Source organism: Anguilla rostrata, chromosome 3 (assembly GCF_018555375.3).
Source record: "Anguilla rostrata isolate EN2019 chromosome 3, ASM1855537v3, whole genome shotgun sequence".
Taxonomy (NCBI): domain Eukaryota; kingdom Metazoa; phylum Chordata; class Actinopteri; order Anguilliformes; family Anguillidae; genus Anguilla; species Anguilla rostrata.
This window is the reverse complement of record NC_057935.1, coordinates 49,265,458-49,288,621: the sequence shown is the minus strand read 5'-3', so window position 1 is coordinate 49,288,621 and position 23,164 is coordinate 49,265,458. Positions and strand designations below refer to the sequence as shown.

At 40.4% G+C, this 23,164-nt stretch overlaps 2 protein-coding genes across 5 annotated transcripts in view; both read left to right on the top strand.

Annotated features, from left to right (window-relative positions):
* Positions 1-8,148: 8,148 nt before the first annotated feature.
* On the top strand, positions 8,149-15,447 carry cxcl14 (chemokine (C-X-C motif) ligand 14). The gene is made up of 4 exons (XM_064328035.1): positions 8,149-8,480; positions 10,074-10,179; positions 13,347-13,460; positions 13,751-15,447. Exons 1-4 carry the CDS (start codon positions 8,417-8,419, stop codon positions 13,764-13,766), a joined length of 300 nt encoding a protein of 99 aa, XP_064184105.1. The 5' UTR covers positions 8,149-8,416; the 3' UTR covers positions 13,767-15,447.
* Positions 15,448-18,092: 2,645 nt separating this feature from the next.
* fam13b (family with sequence similarity 13 member B) overlaps positions 18,093-23,164 on the top strand; it is a 51,160-nt gene continuing 46,088 nt past the window's right edge. For 2 of the 4 annotated variants that reach the window (XM_064328033.1, XM_064328034.1), the window contains exon 1: positions 18,094-18,354. The gene's annotated coding sequence lies outside the window, so the exon portion shown is untranslated. Of the gene's footprint in view, positions 18,355-22,004; positions 22,200-23,164 lie in introns of those variants that run through there. The other 2 variants (XM_064328031.1, XM_064328032.1) reach the window with 2 other exon arrangements.

Below are 23,164 nucleotides of genomic sequence, written 5' to 3'. Positions count from 1 at the left end.
ACTTCATAAGTCGGCCAACCGATGGTGTAACTTCATCACTCGGTCACAGACATTCGCGTCTGTAGGGCTGGCCCCGCTGTTGCGGTCCAGCCAAAAATCTACTGCGCTGTAGAATGTGTGCCTGCGGGTGCTTAGGTCTTTGCTGAACTCAAAGCAGAAATGCAGAAAACATGGCTTCCCAAAAAAAAACAACACTTTATTTCTTCCACGTCTCTAGGGAGAAAGATAAACAGCTTGCAAAGGCCTACATACCAAACTAAAATCTAAAATATGATACCAGATTGCGGTAAGCACAAACAAGCTGATGAAACAAAACTCATCAGGCTGTAAAATGGGACACAGCAGTGCACGATGGTCACCTGATTCTGTTAAGACTTGTTTGCACTGCTGGCTGTTATGAAAAATGAAATTATTGAATTTACACAGAACGTTCTCCATCTGTCCGTTCTATACAGGGGAGTACACTTTTTAACATCCAACATGTTCCTGAGCAGGCAAGAACAGCCTTTACACAAATATGGTTACAGAGCGAAGCACAGGTCTGTGACAATGAAATATACGGTGTGCCAGAAATTCTTGTGAAGACTGGAAGAAATCAGATGGCGATAATAACGGGGAATGACTGCCCGTTTGGGATTAATCAGGTTATTTAAACGCTGTTTATTTACACGGTAACGGGATGATGTACTGGGCAGCCTCTCTGACAGCTGAGACCTGCAGGGGTTTATTTTCCCACGAGCCGCGCTAATCTCATGACAAATGCGACGCGGATTATTTCAGGCTGCGCTCCAGAACACGATTCCACCACCTCACTCTCACGCTGCCTCCGGTTCCCTTCGATCTGCCTCGCGCTATTGCCGTGTTTGTTTGAGCGGACGATTTTCTCTCACCGTCTTTTGATGAGCGAGGGACGCTTTGTTTGAACAGCAGGTTTCCGCTGCAGATGGGTTTATCGCACCAGCGGATTACATCACTCCCACACAGTTCAAATAAACCTCGCTGGGCACAAATAATTACATATTAATCATCTTCAGTCGTGGTGGGGCAAATGTATTTAATGAACTATGTTTGCCTTTGCTTTATCTTGAGTTATATTAACCCTTTTTAAGGGGTCTTCATCAAGGATTATGCGATGAGAATGCTGTTCTTTGCTTCAAATTCGTTTTGTTAAGCAAACAGAGGCTTAACGGTGTTCAAGAATACAGATTAGTATCAGTATTATATGGTCCGTTTTCTGTGTAAAAATAGCTCATGGTTAAGAATTTTCTAGTTAGAAGCCAAGTATGGGTACAGAATTAAACAAAAATAAATGGCATGACTACTCAGACACAGAGAAGTGTTTCTGTACATAGGCCTAGCAGAGAAATTAACTCAGCTGTGCACAAACATTTAGTATATGTAAAGCTCCAGTCTTCAAGTGCTGACAGCCTAAAAACTGGACAAATATCCAGCACAATTGCAGAGATCAGGATAGATAGTGCTGGAAATATACTTCCTGTGGATTAGATTCCTTTTCTAATCACAGCCAACGAGAGCTCTGATGAAAGGCATTATTGTGGTTCACAAGAGTCCTTATCCCGATTTGGCAATGGAGCCCAAGTATGGCTTTCACAATGGATCCCCATGGGTAAGGCTTTCCCAAAACATGACTGAAACTAGCAATCATTTATAACCAGGTTACTAAAGAGAATGTCCTTTTATGTATCCTTTAAAAAACGATACCATTAAAAAACTATTATACAACATATTCTATTGTTAGTTTACAATATAATAATAAACTTATAGCAATTACATTTTCAGACACTTTCAGAACTGTCCTACTTGCCAAACATGCCTCCTCTTATTTCCATTAGGTATTAAATGCAGATATTCTATGTGTTCATCAGAAGTACTCTTTCACTGAGGTATCTTACATAACAGTAACAACAGATTGGTTCTGGATAGCATTACAAATACCTTGGAATAGAACAAATCCACGACTACAATGTGCCACTCATGTCCAGAACAGCTCAAACTCAGCTTATGCAACATCATCGGTGGTAAGAGTGTCCTTATCACACTTTAACCCACTCACCAAAAACCACAGATATAAATATAATGCAAATTCATTACATAAAAACACCAAAGGAGAAGGAAACTTGGCAGCATGAGTCCCTTGTCTGGTGTAGCATTTACCTGTCATATATAAACACTGGGTTCTTGGTATGTGCTAATGCTCCTTCTGTTTATGTGTTAAAGTCAATGTTGGAACATTTGGTTAAAATAAATCTAAATATTACTTTCTAAAACTAGAGCTGCCATCTGTAAAGTGCATACATACACTTCCCTGAATAGCACATACCAAAAATCTAATTAAATAGCTTCTGACTTTCAGAAAACAAAACCAATTCTACCAGGTTTCTTCTAAATACACCCAGAATGTTTTCACTTAGCCCATTTAGGCACAAACACACTGGCACACACACACACACACTCACTCAACAATGGTGCAGAAAACAATGTTTGTAGCGTTGCCATTGCAAATTCTTGTCTTGCTAGTGGGGCTGTTGATACTCACCCAACACATGTCATGTTTGTTCATGTCCTCCTCAAAACTGTTATTAGTGTATGGCCTAAGGGCTCTACAATTATTTAAAAGCCATTGAACAATTATATGTTAACAGTCATAAATATTACCGTCACTATTATTATTACTGTTAACAGTACTATCTGAACCTATCACATTACAAATAAATAAAGGTTTTTGAGTAAAAGGTTAAAAAAGAATGCCTTTCTACTTGAGGCCAATTTTTTTTCCTGAAATCACCTGTTACTATGGAAGCCAGTGCTTTGCCCACATGGAAAAACAAAACAAAACAAACAGCTCCTAGACAGAGAGAGAAATATTAAGTGCTATCTATTCAGATGGCTTCAGGGCAAGATATTTCAAGCTTAAATGACTTAAATGATGTGTTCCATCCACTGCCCTTTGTTACATCCACTGCCCTCTATTCCATCCACTGCCCTGTGTTACATCCACTACCCTGTATTAAATCCACTGCCCTGTGTTTTATGCACTGCCCTTTGTTACATACACTTCCCGGAGTTCCATCCACTGTCTTGTGTTTCATCCACTGTTCTGTGTTCCCTCCACTGCCCTCTCTATCAGCTTGTGTTTGTGTGCCTGTCCAGATATACATTGACTGACACCATTTAAAAGCGTGGTCCAAATGATACTTCTCACTCATCTCCAATATAAACATGCTTTCCTCATCTTATTTTATTGTGTGATTTTACTTTTAGGACCATTTCCAAAATCAATGAAGATAAAAGCTTATACAACATTTTTATTATGGTTTTCTCTTCATTTTAAGAAGAGCCAACCAGAAAAATTGTCTTACTTGCCCAAAATTTGCTCTGGGATTCTCCAGAATCTGAGCTGAGTAAGGTAGGCAAAAAATCAAATGCTGTGCTCTTTCATTCAAACAGGTGTTGGAAAACAAGTGGACACAGGGGTACCTGACACTTAACACAAGGCCAGGGGCTACTGGTGCTCCTAAGCTGAAACCATTACAGCCAATTAACTTTCAGGACCTGCCTGTCGTAACATCCTGTACAGACACGTTAGTTACCTAATCTGCACTGGACAACACTGTTAGTGGTCTGAAGTAAGGAATTTACTTTGACTGGCTGAAAGAGTCCCATGCCATTCAAACACCTCAGGACTTAATTTTTTACGTGAAGATAACATTTTTGATGCAGCTTAGTGTTAAGGTATGCCATGACACACTCGTGTTTTAAGTTTGTAAATTCACTTTGGAAAAATTACTGTTCCGCAGGAATCAGTCTCTCAGTACAGCTATCACCTTTGGCAAACATCATTATTCTATATTAATAATGCCTTTAATTAAGCAATTTCGAGAAGAGACAGAGTAAAGACCAGCAAACTCTGCTGTCACTTCAGGGCTGTCGCCACCCACCACTGGTCTGGCTTCCGCCTCCCCTCTCGAACCCTTTGAGGATTACACCTGTTTTCAACCAAGGTGGAGATGCTAGAGAAGAGACAAAGAAACTGCATATATGAATGCTGTTGTAGTGAGATGGTTGTGTAAGGGAAAGGAGTGAAGTGCTGAATCTCAGGGTTTAACTGTATAAAGTATATGCAGATGGGATTTTATGAGTATGTTAACACCACTAAGTGCATGTTACATTAATGCTGGAGAACTGTGGAATCTTCATTTAAGTTGATTATAGTAGCCTCAGGTCTGTGTTTAATTATTCTGTTCTTGCCATTGATTACAACAACCATTTAGTGTGTAAAGAGTATCAGCTCAGCGGGTGCTCGAGATCTAAACCAGTTTGTTGATTGAAGGCTAACACTAAAGCTCTACAGGACCCACGCCTCACAACCAGGATTTTTCCCATCGCTAGTGTCAGTATATAAACAAGACAAGCTCGTACTCAAGACAGGATTGACTCATAGTTTTCAGTGTGCGCGCAGTAATTCCTCACAATGCTTTGCGACCAACGGTTTCTTTTTAGCGCCTGGCCACAGTGTGGCTCTCAGGTGGAGTTAACGCCCTAAATATCATCGCCGACGGTAAAATGGAGGACTGCACCTGGCACGCAGTCAGCCCTTGCGTCCTGTTCCCGCAGTGATTTGGCAGACTCTCGTTGGGAGCGTGGTGAGCGCAGGGTCTGTTCTCCCAGCTGCGGGCGAACGTGTCGCCGTGCGATCGGCATAATGTAGCGTGGAGCGCTCAGCGGTCAGCCGAGCTGTTGCACGCATGGACAGCAGCCCAGGTTAATTAGCACCTTCGCTGGAAGGGAGCGATGTTCATCTGATCCTTTGCACCCCCCTCATCCCCCCCCCCCCCCCCCCCCCCACCCCCCACCTAGTAGCGTCCCTTCTCACCAGGCCTGGAAGACCATGTTGACTGTGCGAGTCGCCATCCGTATTTATCTGACCGGATAATTGTGCCCCTGTACGCCTATCTCGGTAAGTCTGTTTGGGTTACCTTGTATAAATATCTCAAGTTTGAGTGCAGGTGGCACTTTGTCAGTGGGTGCGGGGGTTGGCCCTGACTAATGGCACAGTCCCTCCTGTTATAAATGGACAAGTCTGGCTCTTTCTGACGTCAACGTAAACATTCTCTGGCCCCGCACTGGTGGTCTTTCGGATTGTGGGATTGTGGTCTGTCATCACCAACTGCCATATTGTCAGGGAGATGGAACACAGGTAAGCCAAACTCAGCAGCTGGTGGTCCATTCGATTATTCAATAAAACATCTGTGCTTGTTGTTGCTCCCATTGCAAGTATACATACATCTGTCATCTTTAGTGACAGCTAAATATTTAATGGCTATTGCATAATCCAATATAATCGCATCAAGGAAATATTTACGAAATGGGGGCACTCACATCAAAATCTCCCATTTGATATGTTGTATGTATAAATAAACCATTACCTAGGTGACTGAAAACAACAGTCCCGAAGTCTTGAGTGAAGACAGCTCTGAACTGCTTTTGTCCACAAGTGGAAGCAGGAAGTTATCTGCATAAAGAAGTATTTTGTAAATACAAAAGTATGTGTACAATCTGTTTAATGTAATTAAGCAATGATAAATCCAACGATGGAACAACAAACTGTTATAATGACTTTATAGTTCCTCCCACAGCCTTGATGCAAATCATTGAAAACTGGAGGGAATTCAGTCCAGGGCAAACCATACTTTGAAGGCTTCCTTTTCAATCCTCAAGTAGTCATATATATGACACAACATGTCAAGTTATTGATTGTGAGCACAGTATCATGTTAAAGTCACATCGCTATCAATTGAAAATGGCTGAAGTTTCCTCTTTCAGAGACATAAACCTGTTTCTCAGAGACATTACTGACAGATGTGAGCTGAAAGTGAATTGTCATCATGTTCTCTCCTGGATATTTTTGTGTTGCTCGCTGAAGAGATTCTTCAGAACTGCTGTTTGATGATGACGGGCATTTTAAAAAGAGCCGATTAATGTAATTTGCACGCTTATCACTATCATTTTACCTGGAGACTTGGCTGGGATGCAAATGAACACCTGACAACTGTGGTATGGCTGATGACAGTAAGGAAGGCAGGCTTGGCTGGAACACTGCATATTCTATATCTGAGTTCTTCTTCTGTGAATGAGATAAATGTGAGTGAGGAAGAGAAAAACACCCTTCTCATGGCTATCTATTACAAAGCCACAGGATACACAGGCTCTGGACATTGTGGTTCTTAAATTAAACAAAAGGGCCATTTATTCCCATTCTGTCTTCACTGTTTTGAGGAACATTCATTATTGTCTTTCCTTATTGGTTCAGAGGCAGTCGTGACTATCAGTCACAAATAAACAGCCCCACTTAAATGCCATGCTGTCATCTTTATAGAAATGCAATGCAAAGCTTTTGCAGAGATCAACTAAAGTGCAAAGACGTGTTTTGGAAAAATTTATTTTAGGATCTGTGTTCATTTCACTCTCTTTGTTTTTTCTAAAAAAAAAACAATTTCCATTATGCACCCTTTAACATATTTGGTGAGAAAGGGCGTAGCCAAGCGCAGAACCAAAGTTTTTCCAATTAATTCTAGTGTCACAAGCTCCTCGCTACTCCATAGGAAAAAGAGGAAATCGATTGAATGTTCATTCGTACCAAACATCTTATTTCTAATTAAATAGAGCCAACAACTTTACTCAAGAGCATTGTGGAAGGATGTCACTTGAAAAGGTGGCCATTGCCTGCCACTGTCATCATAGCAATTAGAGTCCTGAGGAAATTAAAATGGATGACAAAAGCAAATGATGACTAAATGCAAGGGAGGAGATTACTGTGATTTCAAAGGTCACCATGGAGTGACAGTGTAGGCTGTCACTCTGTGTGAACTATTGGCTAATTTCAGCTTCATGTGGGGAATAACGGCAACTAGACTGACAAGCAAGACCTTTCAAGGTGCGGAAATGAATACCTTCTTATTACAGCTGCCTTTTATTCACAAATTCCAGAGGGCTGATTGAAGTTTGTTGTTGTTGGAAACAGAATACAGCAATACAGATGGAAAGCAATGGATAAGATCATACGTGATGAGGAATCGCATAGATCCAAAAACAGCTGTTGCATAACGTACACGAACCAGGGGACTGGAACTTTACACTTCCTATAATAAATTTCCATTTCAAAACTCACTATTCCACCTAAATTTGCAGCAATTATCTAATTATATCAAGATGTGTGCATGTTCAAACACATGGATTGCCAAGAATACATGAGGAGAATGTTGCTTGATTTCTGGAAAGCTGTTCAAAGCTCTAAAAGTCTGGGAATGGCCAGGACATTCCAGGTCAGACACTGAAATTTTACTGGTTTAATAACTGTTCCTACAGGACCTGAACACAGGGCAGCCACCTGGACAGACAATACATGTCCTACATAAGAACACTATGGTGTCATTTTTTGAAAAATGATTGCCTTGCGTGTCCAGATGGAATTATAGTACAAACGTTTTGATTTCTTGTTCATGTTCTTCTGGGGAAAATATCAATATCTTTTCTGATAAGAAACTGATTTTATCTCTGTATTTCCACAATACTGCATAGCGTAATCTTGCAGTACCAGAAAGGGGTCCTCAAAATTCTGTTACACAGAACTATGTGTAACTAAATAAATGTAAATTATATACTATACTACGGTCTAACATGCCAGAATAAGACCGCACAGTGACCTGACTGCTCAATCAAAAATGTTATGCTAACGTGATAGTCTTTTTTTTTTTTTTTTTTTTTTTTGAAATAACGTACGCTACCACTGCAGTGTATAAAACGAACACCATCCAAATAAATATGTCTACTAGGTCAACCTGACATCATGTGTGTTCTCAACAGACTGCAGCCATTTGCATGTGCTAAATGTACCACATTGACTTATTTTCCAAGAGAAAAAACTATTAATTGTACCCTCGTGGATAACCCTACAGTCCAATCAAATACTATTATCTCCGCCGTTTTCACCAGACAGACGTCTTTTTCTGTTTTGCTGCTTTTTCTTTCATCCTTTCTGTATTCACTTGTCTTATAGAAGTGACTGATTCGTTGGCTTGTCGTGCATATTAATGAGGACAGGAGTGGGCTGTTTTTTAAAGGCGGGAGCTCAAAGCAGACAATCAGATTGCAAAAAGGAGCACTCAGCAGCGCGAGTGACATTTCTTTAAGAGGGGAGCTAACCCGCGGAGTTCGTCAGCACTTTGAAGAGCGCAAAAACTATACAGGCTATTAAGTAAAAAGGAATAAATTAATGTCAATATACAAGAATTGCTAAAGGGTATCTGTAAACTGGAGTGAATAATTTAGCTAAGTATCCAACATTCGGCACAGAATTACATAGCTAACAATTTGAGGAGGTTCTCAACCAGACAAGATGAACCGATGCACAGCTGCGTTACTTTTATTGGTTATTGCCATATATTTTCTCAACGTAGAAGGTAAATATTATTCATGTTTCTTGTTCAAAATGACCTATATATTGTACTGATCCTTGTTGCTGTAACCTAGCCTTGCAAGTCGTTGTTGCAAAGCAACCTTGTGAATACCAATGATTTCAGAGGCAGATATATCTAAAAGGGGATTATATAGCTACATGTATCATCGGGTTAAGTAAGATGACATATTTTGAGACATTCCAAATGTGTATTTTTCTTTTATGATAATGTGCTTCTTTCGTTCTCTTATTGGTTTTGTGTGATTAACTGGATATTAATTTGTTATTGCCATTGTTTATGGAAATAGAAAAGTTTTAGCCTGTATTTTCAAATGATTGATCTGACATTTTCTGACGTGCGAAATCGCGCCGTTACGACACTTCTATGTGTTTCAAGGTAGGCTTTACACACTTTAACTCGTTCACAAATTGCTCCCCTTCGTTCTCTAAAACAGTTGAAATGTAGTCTATTTTAAATGCTTAACGCATCTTACCATTTGTTATGAAAATTTCAATCTAGAATGACTTATGGTAAAATTTGGGCTAGGAATATTTAAGAATGTTAAAACAGAATGGATTCATAGTTCAGTGCATCAGATTAAAGCGTTTTTGTCCAAACACCTGTTCGAATGGATGTTTGCATGCTATTTTCGGATGTCATTCACTGGTGAGCGAGCGACTGCAGTTTACAGTTGTGAGCATGTTCTGTCCTGTTCTGTTGGAACTTTATATTCATTCCAATTAATAAAATACGGTATTAAAACAACGTAATATTTAAACGGATAGGCTAACTACTGACACTGCATATATTTTGTGCGTGAACACCCTGGTGATACGATTTTGACTGACTTTTGCCGCATCTAATTTTGCTAAATTTACGCACAACTCACGTTCCTACTTGGAGTGTAATCCAAGTAGTAAATTTATATATATATATATATATATATAGAAAGGTAACCGATTGTGTGTTCTTCTTCCTCTCTGGCTAACCTGTGAGTTTGGTGTTGGCCCCTTTCTTCCAGCGTTTGTTAAAAATGGTTCTGAGAATTTGGGACTGGAGAAGATTGATGAAGTAAAAGATGTAGGTCACTCGCTCCTTCAGAGAGGAAAATAAACAGCTGTTCACCTGCAACTGGGAACAGAGACCAGTTTTAGGTCAAGATCACACACAAACACACACACCTATATATATTGCATTTTAGGGTTGTTTTTCAAAAGGGGGCACTTAGACTGTGGTGTTTGGTTTTTGGAGATAAACTGTTTAGAGTTTGTGTGTGCAGTTACTGTATTGTGCATGCCACTTAAAGGGGAAGGCTGTATAGAAACAAAGGCTGTCCTTAAATGAGACACTTAGATGAATTATTGTTGTTTGTTATAGTTCATGGTCACAAAAGTCCTGGCTCAGACTTCTGCAGGTACTGCAAAGAGAGAAAAAAAAATCAGGATTCTGGTTTGAGGTCAGATTGATGAAAGTAATGGCGGTGGCTGCAACGTGGACATGACTCCTGAAAGATGGAATGGCTTCAGTTCTCAAGCTGCTTTCCTTGATGACTTCATTTTTTGTGGCTGTGGCTAAATGCGCGCCTTTCTTTTGCAGCGTACAAGTGCAGGTGCACACGGAAGGGTCCGAAGATCCGGTATAAGGATGTGCAGAAACTGGAGTTAAAACCTAAACACCCCTTCTGTCAAGAGAAGATGATCTTGTGAGCCTTTCCATTTCCTTGTTTTAAATCATTTTTGTTGCGCTTGCTAACTGTCTCTACAATCCATATGGTATCACACATTCTGTTCTGCAAATGGAGCAGTTCTTAATCCTTTTTTCATATTGCATTCGGTATCCAAGACTCACTTAATCATTGCTTTGAGTCACACAGGGTCATTTTGAACAGTAACACTTTTCTGACTGGGGTATGTATTTCCTAGGTATGCAGGAAAACCAGAAGCATAAGCAGGTTTTGTGTCCCTGTGAATTCAGATTGACTTTAGAGCTCAGTGGCTTTAAAACCAGTCAAGCTTTTCCTTACTAACAAAATCAGAAGTTCCAAAACCACGTGTACAAAAACCACATGTGAACACTCAGCAAGAGAAGAGTACACACGCGAACTATAAAAAAAGATTCCTCTCATAAGATGGGAGTGGAAAAGGTATCCTATGGTATTTCAAGTCACATGTTTTGTTTTCACATTTTTAAAATCAGTGACGTGAAGACGTGAAGATCATTCAAATCAATCAAAAGAGCAACTCTGTTCCAAGTTTGTTTCAACGGCTGGACTAACATGCAAGGTTGCCTTTCAGAGGGCAGGGTTTATGAGGTAAACCTGCCATTTGTTTTATTGCGACCGCTCCCCCAGAACGGTGAACAGAAGGCCTCTGTGTAGGGGGGCTGCCGTGCGTGGCCCTAACAGTCCGACCCACCTCACACACTGATGCAGGCAGGCCGCAGTACGACTCGTCAGCGAGGGGAACGCACTGTGTCGCCTCGCTCACAACCGCAACCGCGTGTCCCGAAGTAGGCTCCAGTTTCTCAGCCAGTCCTGTTCGCCTTTTTAAAGTCTCACTTTGATCTCCCCGTCTCAAAGCTTCTCTTTGAATTCGCTTGCGTCCTCGCACAAATGGCTATTGTTGCCTCGGCTGAATAGCCTTGCCGGCTGATAAGGGCCCCCTATTCCAGATGAGAGCATTTAAACCGGCTTCTAAGAGGCTGTGATTGGTCCTTCTCTGTTGTCATTTGCCATCAAGAAGCTCTTTGTCAACACCTGACATAGCTGAATGTAGAACACCTTTTCTTTTGCGAGCATTGAAAGATCTGAAATGTTGAAGTAGAAGAATTTTATTTATTGCATATTGCTGAGTTAAGTGGCGATGATGGGTAAGCTACATTCTGAAGGATTTAAGAAATGGATTATATCTGACTTTGTTCCAGATCTTATATTTAGCATGTGCTTTGTGTCCACCTGCTGTTCACCTGAGGTATTGCAGGAACAGCATTTTCATGGAAAATGCATAGATAATCCCAAAGCAATTAATTTCATCGCTCTCCATTTTGAGTTGATGGCAATGTTCTCACGATTTACCTAAAGCACTGTTTGCCTTTCTTTTGTTTAATTAAAACTATTCAATATAATTATTGTAAATTAAAAAGTACTATTTTTCCTTAAAAATAAATGTGAAATGTATCTCTGGTAAACATGTAGACAGTAACTCCCAGACAGTGCAAAATTGAACTTCAACAGACTGCATTTTGTAGTAGAGAGCTTCTCCCATAATCTTCTTGGGATGACCCATCATTATTCTTGAACCTTTTCCTCCCAGATTTGGGCCTGATTTGGAACCCTTGGATTAGCACTGTGATTGCTGAGCTAGACTGTGGGATTAATTACTTACTGAACAATTAGCAGGGCTATTTGCATGAGAAGGTGGGCCCTAGCGTTCATAGAAACAAGCTCCCAGCAGGCTTTGGAAAAGTGTGGCCTCTCTCTCTCTCTCTGTCTGTCTTGCTCTCTCTCTCCTGCTCTGTCACTCTCTCGCTCTCTCTCTCTTGCTCTGTGTCAGGTCGACGGGGAAGGGAGGCTGGACCTTCATTTTTAGTGTTTGCATGGTTGTGTGCCATTTTGACATTATTTGTTTCTCCTTGCCAGATGATCTGGTGATTATATTTTGATTGTCACTTGTGTATGTGGTGGAATTGTGACAATAAAGGTGGCTTTAAATCTCAAGTCTCTCTCGCTCTCTCACTCTCACTGGCTGGCATTAGTTAGAGGTCTCCCAGATTAACATTCAGGGCTGCCTCTACCTACCACTTCTCTTCTGCCTCCTTTTTCTGTTTTTTAAGGAAGTGTTGTGACTGGAGTTGAGCTTCCCTTGGCTGTGCAGGTGAATAATTAGATGAGACGATAGCAGGGTATATCATTTGAGCTCACTGTGCTAAATGGCATTGGGCACGTGGGACAGCTCTTTTTTTAGGCTCTTATAGACCTGTTGCCTGCCTCATAAAGGCTCTGAATTCACACTCAGCGGAATTGTCCCCTTTCTCTTGAATGTATGTTATTGCCTGGTCCTCTGTTTTCCTGTTTGTTTTTTGTCAAAAGTTCAGCAGGAGACGACATACACTCATACACTTTTGTTCTTTAAAGGAACAAATTTCCCAAATGCACACAGAATGTACAATGATGTTATATTTGGGAACTAATATGTACCTTTCACAAGCAAAAACGGTGCAAATGAATTTCATATTGCTGGGTTGGGGTACAATTTAATGTATTTTTAGGGGACTACCCCAGTGACAAGAATTTGTACCTTTTTAGGCATGTTTTTGTACCATTTTTTTCAGAGACTGTACTGTACCAAAGGGACAAACAGCATTTTAAAGATCTTTTTATTCATATTTGTGTACAAATATAAGAGCACAAACAGTCCCGAGTTTGTTAGTGCGTGCACACTTAACTTATATCTCCCAAACCTCCTGCACAACCCCACCCCAGGACAAACAGTTTTAACATGTAAATTTAAGCTATTAAATGCTATTTAACATTTAAGCTATTAAAGGTTTTAATAATGATCATATTATAGCGTTGTGTAGCTTTACATGCTGCGTAATCATTCTTGTCACTGTGTTATTTAAGATGGAGATTTGTGTAGGTTTGTTCTCCATTTATAGTCCGTAAGCCTTGGTAACACACAAAATCAGCCGTTTGGCTAGGCGAACAGATGAGTTTTTGCAGCACTGTTACTTTGACACATTATGTCAACAGATCCCCACAGGTACTTATGAAAAGCTATTATATCCCAAATGGCGGAGTCTTAGATTGTTTACACTGAGGGAGAGGACACATATCTAACACGAACGCCTTTCTCCTTTGTTGCTGTGCAGCGTTACCATGGAGAACGTGGCTCGCTTCAAAGGGCAGGAATACTGCCTGCACCCTAAACTTCAGAGCACCAAAAACCTGGTGAAGCGCTTCAGGATTTGGAAAGACAAGAACAGGTGAGCAACTGCGAAAAGCAGCTGGCCTATTGAATTTCTGTATAAATGCTTTTCAGATGAGCACACAGCGCAGAGGACCGCTCTTAGCTCACACTGCTAAACCTTTCGATTTTTAAGCAGCAATATTTTAAATTGTGCCGCCCGCTGTGCACGAACTGTTCGGAGGAGCAGAATAGGCTGATGTTAAAAGCGTCCTGCTGGAGCTGTCATTTTCTCTTCCCGTGGGAGCGGCCCGAATATCACTGCAGACATCTGGCTGTATTGACCCGGACATTTTATCTCCCCTGCAGGGTCTATGAAGCCTGAGGCCCAGCTGGACACGAAAGAACGGAGCGAAAAACGTCCATCGATTAGACTGTTTTCATAAAGCACAAGACATATCCCAAAACAAACCCGTACGGCTTCCTCAATTACACAGTAGGGTGAGATTTACCAAGGACATACAAATCATTATACAGTTCGACCATCGTAAATAAAGAACGAAGTCAGTAAGACATGACAGTATCGTGGACATAAGTATTTTTCAATCACGCACTTCATAGTAGTATGTCCTCTGTGTACATATTAGACTATTTACCAATTTCAGAATTAACCTGCAACGCTGTAGGAACGGTCCTTGATAAGTCTGATCCACAGAGTGTTTGGAATAGGAGAGAAAAAAGACACCCCTAACCATTCCAGGAACAAAGACGATTGTCACAGAGCATATATTGGGGTGCACTAGTTCTTACACTCAGATTTACACTGTTGTGTCTTTCTGCACTTAGTGTATGACAAACATAGCATACTTGTGTAGTTAAATGGATAAAGGGAATTGTTTTGTTAAAAATATTTTTAATAGAAAATGTTCTGTTCAGTTTTATAAACTATGTATTTATTTTTACTGTAAGACCCAGCATCATAGTTTCTGTCATATTATTTTCGTAAGTACATTGGTATGAAGAGATTATAATCCAAACCAGGCAGACGTGTGTGAAAAGGGATCTGTAAATTCAGGAAGTGAACATCTTAGCCTTAGCTTGACTCAGTCCTGGCTGTCAGTGGGTTACTTGTACAGGATAACAACAACATGCCTTTAAATAATGGTTACTAGAACCCTGCCCCCAATATTGTAATATGTTTACGATTTGAAATTGAACAAAACAATTTAGCCAGGGTCTTCCTTTCAGTTATTTATCAGCGTATATTAACTGTTAACTGTTCACAAGTTTCCATTCACAAGCTTATCGTGTCTGTGAGTGAAATAGGAATCATTCCCTCTCTCCCGTCAAATTAAGTACGTAACATCTGTGACCAATAACCAAGGTCAGTAGCTTTTTGTTCTCTCCATCTTTCCCCCTGGACTGTAGTCTCAATTGTTTGAATCTCTCTGGTGGTAAAGCAGTCCTATTGCACTTTTAAACAAATACATTTTAAAAAGTTTATTTATCACGTGCAGTGTTGTTTTAAGATATGCACATTATTGACAGACCAGTTCATCAACATTCAAATACTCTTTGATGAAAAAAGTTTTGTGACAGACTGCATAGCTATTTTTTATTTTCCTGGTATGATCCAAAACTATTCCATTTTATGGCTATGTGAGTCTAACCATCCAGTGAAGTTCTTTACTTAGGGGTTTAATTATTTTGTAAGCTGTTATTTTGATTAATATTTCATATGAGGCCATTTGCATTTTCCACCAAACTGAATGTTATGTCTAATACTTTATTATTTGCTAAAACTGTATTCTACTTGTTTTTTATCCTATATATAAATATATAAATAAACAGCTTGTAAATAGACCACTAGCCTATGATACAGAAAAAGCAAATTCACGATATCTTAGTGTAATGTATTGTATTACTGGAGTTACCTTTTGCTTTGTAAATGTTCAATAACAGAAATATTGAAGTTTTAGAATTGGGGCTCACCCACCCAACCTGTCTCCAAGAAATCCCAAGGAGTATATGTAATGACAAAGCAATAAAATGATTTGAAACAACAATTCAAACTGTTTATTGTTGTTCTTTCTACATTTTTCTATATTATCTTTATAGAACAGGAATTTATTTTTTTTGTTGTTGTAAGTCTAATGAGTCTACTTAAATGTTTTTTGTTGTGACGTAATTCGAGATCCTCAAAATGTGCGTCCTATATCATGTGCTGTTCAGCAAAATTGACAGTAGATGGCGCTTGTTAAACAATTTGTGACCACCCCACGCTTGTTTTCATAAACTGAACTGTGCGAGTTCAATTTACAGTATAGACCCCCCCCCCCAAAAAAAAGAAGAAACAACACAATGTGCACACCTTAAGCTACTTATAGGACGGGTGGGACGCTTGCTTTCTTTAACATTTCGAAAGAGATTGACCACTTCGACTCAGCCCTAAAACGTTCTATTTGTGTGTAATAATTACACAAAACAATCAATATGCGAATATGCATCACTGACCCGTCTCTACAGCCAGGGGCCGATGCGACTGTACCTGCAGGCCAGATAGGCGGATGTGCTGCCTTCAGCTGCGCGCACGCTGTCGTGAATGGCGACGAAACACCATTCACGAGAAGGTTGAGGTTTGAACTAAACATACGTATGTTTCCCTGCTACACGTACGAACACCAATAAATGCTACAATAAACGAATCCATAACTGAACGTTATTTTGTGTCATGCTGCAGTTATCCTTCTTTTGTGTGCGTATGGGGGGGGCAGTATGACTTGCGCATGCGTATTATGGATGGCCCTGAATAGCCAGATAATAATCAGTTTGTGTTCAAGGTGCATTCTGTGTGTTTAGCCTTAACTATCTGTGGGATAATTAAAGTTTTTCTTTGCAAAATGTATTTTGTCTCCATTCATACGATATCACCAGCACAGAATGTGCTCAGTATGAATGTGATATGGCTCGTTGGTTATAGATAGACTAGACATTTGTGAAGTTCTACTGATTCTCCTTCTCATTTTTCTGCCTGCACACATTGTCAGGCTAGGTTGCAATAATCCATATTAGACGATTCCGCACCGAGAGTTTTTATACGTATACAATTACACACCTATACGAGAAGTTGTTACATATGCATGCCTTTGCATGTATTTATTTTTATGTTGTTCACTCGTGTATTAATATTGCTCTTTCCATAATTCTCTCGACGGAAAGACATTCGAATTCGATTATGCAACCAGCAAAAAAGGGAATGTATTTCACCAGTAGGTGGCGTACACAATCTTTCATTGAATTAGATTAAGCATAACCTCTGGAGCCTAGTTTACAGGGCTTGCCGCTGAGAATATGTCTAGGTTATGTGTAAATATATCACCATATATTTTTATGAAGTTTCTCAGTGTTATAGGAAACCTCCACTGCTACAAAGCTTATTGGTGACTGTATAGTACTGAAAAAACTGCACGAGTGTGGACTGGTTTGCTGGTATCTGTCTGCATTGATTGTGTATGCCATAACTGATAACCGTTACATTCCAGATGTACTTTCCAAAGCCCAGTGTTATACTTGGCTGTCAGAGGATTCAATAGATAACGATCCAGAATGGGTGCTGTTAGGTCCCAGTTTTCATCATTTGCAGCACTAAAGAACACGTGATCCTGAAAAATTGTTACGCTAATCATCCGCTTTCTGTGTATATCATTAACACTGCATTACTGGCGTAAAAGAGACTGCCCAATGGAGTAAGCTAGTAACGCATTTTATTGCTTTATAGCCTGTTCGTTTATCTTTTCCAGAGATAGGCTACTTAAATCGTTAAATAAAATTACTGAGAAACTGAAATGCCTCGTATTATAAAATAGTAGGCTATCTGATTAATGGACGGAAGCAGGAAATATAGGCTACAAAATAAAATACCTTCATGTTTTCTTCATACCTGCCAATGATGGCGACTGTGTTGTCAATAACCTACGAGTAAATAGCGTACGTGGGGTACGTGAGAGCTCGCAATTTCACAGCCTGAGCTCGCTGACTTATGCAGACCTGGTCTCTGCAAGGGGGTGGGAATTAAACGCCGGTCGACGAGTAGGCTACTTGTTTTCCTAACCCCGGTGCAACTAAAAAGAGGACATGCTTGTAGACCAATTAAACTCAGTGCTTCGTTCAGTTTCACAGTGCAAAAATGAATTTTATCACTTTGACACGTTTGCGAAACGGCGCATACCATTGTTCAGTGAATGAATGTATATTTCTCATGTTTAGCTAAAATTATTTCCAAAAAACGTTCAGAAATAATTGAAAATATAACATGACGATAAAATTGTAAAATTTAATTAATTAATTTCTTTGAAGTAGCATACTCTGGAAAGAAAATGCACATTGACTGAATTGCTTCTAATCGGTCGGCGACTCGTCTATGTATATCACTACTTCCATTCACAATAGCCTACGATGAATTTCATCCAACAGCAAACACAGATATAGACCATTTTATGTTACCGTTGTTTGCTTTTTGTACAAACCACGTTTAAATACATGCATATATGTGTATCTATATTCGCAAGTGTATAGATAAAGTGCAACGAATGTTCTAGAAAACAAACGGAATGCATGGCCCGCCTGCGTTTCGGTTTCCCTTCTCTGTTCTGGAAATCGGGGTGATCCTTGCAAGAGGAAGTCTACCGGTTGACGAAGCAGTGCGCATGTGCAGAGATAGGCGGGGACAGAATTTGGCAGTTCTTTCTCCTCCTAGTGGGTGTGAGACCTTTTTTGCGACGAGCACTAAACGGCATTTCGAATTGGACTAACAAGGAAACGATGCAATTCGATCGATTATGTTCCCAGTAGACTGTTTATGTCATTTTTATTCATTGTTTCAAAAAAATAAGTCACTTAATATTCCCAGATTCTGAAAATATAGCAATACTTTTTTATGCTGCTTATTCGAGATTCGTCTTGGATTTGACCTGGTAGGTGCACTGGTTCGTTTATTCGTTAACGATGGCTGTATTATAACTTATTATTCTATATTTAATTTAACTTTGCATATGAATGTAATTTTGTAGAATTGCTTATACAAGTCATAAAACTAGTTACTGCGCTGCTGGGTAAGTTTAGCTATGTGTCTACTTATGTATATCGTCAGCCGTCTTGTTTGTGAGATATTAGCTAACGCGCTACTTAGCAATTGACAACAGTCATTGTTTTCGTTTAGCAAGGTAGCTCCAAGCTAACATATCACTTAGTCACAAGATAGCTGGTATTTTCTTTTTAAATTTCGGTTACGTATATGGAAATTGAGCCTTAACATTAAAAAACTTTGAAGTATTGTACGAAGACTCCTTTCATAAGCCAACGGGGCTGTTTTTTTTTTTCGTTTCATTCCTGGGATTTAAGTTAGTAGACTAGCTAGCGAGCTCTGTAGCTTTCTAACTTGGTTGTTTGCTACTGTTAGCTGATACGTCCAAGTTATCCGTAGCTAGCGCTAACTAATCTAACGTTATTGGCTATTAAAGCGGATAACAGTCTTCTGACGTAGCTTTCTAGTCTAGCTGTTTATTCATGGCTATACTGTGCGAACGTACTGCATTTTGCTAACTATATAGCCATTCTCAAATAATAGATACAAATATGAAGCCGAAGATTACACATTGTATGGGTTTAGCGGGCAAAGTTGACTGCTTAGCTCTTGCTTGCTAGCTAAAAAAAATGTATTACGGAAGTGTATTTTATGTAGCTAGCGAGGCGATTTTCCTTCGGCAGTTGCCTGTGTGTAGCATGTCTTGTCATCCATGAGACACACTAGAATGTGATTTAGCTAGCTAGCTAGCTAACATTTATGACCACACACCGATGAGTAAAAACGGTTAGCTGACGTTGGGTAGCTAGCAACATATTAAGTCTATGGCTCCTGAATATTTATTTTTGAGTGACAAGATCGAGGCGATATATATGTGTGTGTGACATATATAATATATATTTAATGTGTGTGTGGAATAAATTATTTGTGTAGTTCTGTAGTACTTTACTAATTTTATTGTGGCCTCAAATGGTTAGAAAATATGAATAGTAACACAGGCTACATTATGAATTTGCTTTGACCATCTCTTTCTTTGCTGCATTACAACACGCACGATAATAATATCCTGTAGCAATAACTGGGACCGAAACATTAATGTTGTTCTTGGGGCTTGCGTATTTGGTTTGCAAATACATGTAAAGTAACAAAACTTTTTAACATTGTTAAGGTACACAGTCAATGGGAGTATTTGTGTTAAATGCCAGGGAACTTTGATGCGTCCGTATTTTATTTTATGGCTACCCATTGTCTTTCTGTTTGCCAAGGTGCCAGGAAAACAAGTTTGCAAAGCAAACAGTGTTCCCTGACACAGATCTGAAGTCAGTAACACTTTGTTTTGGAAACGTGAAAAGAATCCAACCTGGGTGCACTTGGCAGGCGAAGATAGAGAAGTATTATATTGCCCATATTTTTTATTTTTTTATTATTTATACAGAATAGTTGCATTTGGCCCTACTATTGTAAAGGCACAATTCCTTGCACAAGCTGCTGTTCCTTCAGCAGCTAAGTTGTATGTGTGGGCCTATGTATACATTGTGTGTGTTGTGTGTGTGTTCTTGTGTGTGTGTGTGTGTGCTTGTGTGCTGTTGCTTCATAACAGGCTCACACTTGAAGAAAGTGAAATAATTTGTTCTAAACAGGCTAGGAAAAAGGTTTTTTGGTTGATAGCTTTCTTCCAAGTTCCATTTCCACAAATTTCCTCCTCACTAATGTGTTATTGTTATGATAGTGGTGAGCAGAAATGTAAAATAATTACAGAACTTTAAAATATGAACTTAAGGCATGTCCAGACTTGCACACACTCTAGCCAAAACTGACTGACCTGGTAGAGGGTGATTACTTTGGCATTTTTGCTCACAACCAGAGCAGTAGCACATGTCTCACAGACTATTGGTGCCTTCCCAGATCAGTGACAGTGGTCTTGTCCCTTTTTCCCTTCCATGTGTATCTCTTCAGTATTCACCCCAGGCAGAAGCAACATAGTTTCAGTTTCTGCCTCCACCAGCAGCTTACTTGTAAGTAGGCTAGTGCCATTACTTCTAGCAGGTCAAACTGACACTGATCAGTATGACATAAAAAGATAATGTAAGGGGCTGGATGGGACCACAGCGTTGTATAGAATCTGGCCCTTTCCGGTACCGACTGTGGCATGCAGCCTCACAGGGCAACACACACTTAGCTCTAGATCTTGGCCTGCCAGGATTGGGCACCCACAAGTCTCTGAATCGATAGACGAGTTTATGGCAACAAGTGCTGGTGCACGTACAGTCGTCGATCAGAACTGGGGATAAAGGCGAGGGAAACGGTAACGGAGAACCACTTAGACCTGAATTAATGGAGCCAGATTGGTTTCAGCTTTACAGTGTAAAATGGGTACTGGAGCTCTGTTGATGGATACTGTTATTAAATGTCACTAACTAGCAGGCCATGATTTATTTGGCTTTAAATGAAATGCTGTCATATTGAACATAGGTATTATAAACCAGACATGTATGCCTAGCGATCTCACTACTACTGAATATTAATCAGCACCATTAGCCTTCGCATGAATTTCTTTGGCCGAAATCTACAGGGCCACTCTACATTTTCAGCGGAGAGGATGCTTTGACATGTCCTTCCCTCTGATTTAGTAACGCTGATAGCCGAACCAGCCAGTAGGACCTGCCTTTGAAGCCAGTGAGCGGTAGAATTGCGGCAGTGCGATAGGCGACCCGCGCGCGTGACACAACATCAGCCACTGAGCAGAAAACCACAAGACCTTTTTTCGCCTGCGGAGCAGCAGAGAAGCACATTAGAGGAGCGCTGCCCTCTCAGCACCCAGCCAGATCGGAAATTTCGCCTGATAGAACATACAGAGGGCTATTTCAGGAAAGAAAAAAGGAAGTGAGGTCAAGCCCGTCAGAACCTAAACTGAGTGGATGTGTCTCAGCAGCCTCAGCCTGACATGTACATGCAAGTGCACACAGAGGCTAGGTAGTTAGCATTCTCATTAGCTACTGTCTGAAGCCAGTCACTAGCTAGATGGCTAGATTTTCTGTCGCTTTGTTTCTGCTATTGCCAGGACAACCTTTTGTGAATGTGAATGCTACTGGCACCTGCTCAGCCTGGTGCGTCTCATACAGGCACAGCTCCCACACAAGCTAATGTTTCCCGGTACCCCCTGAGGAAGTGTGTGACTGAAAGATCTACCCCCCCCCCCCACACACACACACACACACACACACAACCCCTGTGGTAAGCTTGAGTGGGAACATGTCTGCACAGCGTTGAAAGTGCAACCAGACATGCTCAGAATTAACCCCGTCCTTTCTATAAAAGAAGCGATAGGATGTCCAGTTAAACATGCCGGCCTACTTAAAAGGTAACATATCATAGAGAAACAAAAACAACCCAAGAACAACAGACGGTGAATTCTAAACCAGGACACAATCAACTTAACAAAATAGTCTGGTACAATGACACGTGGTCCTATAAATAGACTAAATAATCAGAAAGGTTGAGGGTTGCATTACTACAGACTTTGAGAGAGGTCACATTCACCGTTTTCCCCCTTAAGAAAAATATTAACTTTTCCAACTGTTAATGTCATGGTTGTTCATTAAACATAACAGAGTGCATAAGACTGTAAACCAGTGAGAAGGAACCTTGCAGCGGTTAAAAAGGATGATTTACTGGTCAACAGCGAATTCGCCAGTATATGGCAGGAAGATGGCACGAAGTTCACTCAGACAAAAGGTATGAATTTCCTTGATTAGATTTTTCCTGCTTTCGCTTTAAGGTTTCAGTATGAGTGACAGTCAGAGGGCATGCTGCAGTAGAGGAGTTGGCGATGGGGAGTGTTAAAATCCTTGGAGCCGTTAACTGTGATCTCAAACAAGGTGCTACTGTAGTGCTGCTGTACTAAATTCAAGCAGCATGGCAGAAACGTGCTCGTTAAGCAAAGGTGAAAAATTTAAGTGAGTATTGCTTTATGTCCTCCAAATAATGAAAGAAAAGGTTTGGCGAAGTATTGGGGAAAAGCACAGTGATTCCCTTATTCGTACTTGGATGTTTAGCTTCTTGTGCACCCAGTCTCCCGTGGCACTTGGAATGGACCCCAGAGTCCAAATTATAAAGCGGAGGCTTGTGGGCTTGTCTACACGCTGTTTGTGATGGAGTAAAAAGGCTGGCATTCTCAGGTTTCCCAAAGCTTGGCCTATATGCTTGTGCCCTGGGGGGGGGGACTGGTGATGCGCGAGGCGAATGCCGCTGCTATCTGCTGTCATGTCAATGTCAGGCCAGGGTTGCACTCTGCGATGGTCGTTCTGCTAGAGCCGGACAGTCAGGGTCACATAGACACAGGCTTCGTTTACATGCACACGCAATGCCTTGACTGTTGGAAGCAATCAGTTTATGGTTGTATTTAGATATAAGTAATGCGCTTGCTCCTATGGTCGATTTTATTTGATTCTTTTCGTAGGCTAATTGGCGTATGCTTGATGGAAACGGCACGCTAATGGCAGCCATGTTCGTTTTCATCCCGGATTTTTGACGTGCAGTTTCAAAAAACTGGAAGAAATCTGAGGAAGTCTGAGATGTCTATGCACCAAAAAAAATTGAAAGCTTTGGCAAAAATACAGGTATCTTAATCAGGCTTTGAATACACACCTTGAACCGATACAAATAATCAGAAAAAATGTGTTTTTACCCAACCATTTCAA

Bases quoted from the DNA above. Each gene is read 5' to 3' on its own strand.
- cxcl14 (XM_064328035.1), top strand. From the start codon at position 8,417: ATGAACCGATGCACAGCTGCGTTACTTTTATTGGTTATTGCCATATAT. The intron at 8,481-10,073 runs GTAAATATTATT...TTTCTTTTGCAG, and splicing joins ATATTTTCTCAACGTAGAAG to CGTACAAGTGCAGGTGCACA. The intron at 10,180-13,346 runs GTGAGCCTTTCC...GTTGCTGTGCAG, and splicing joins TGTCAAGAGAAGATGATCTT to CGTTACCATGGAGAACGTGG.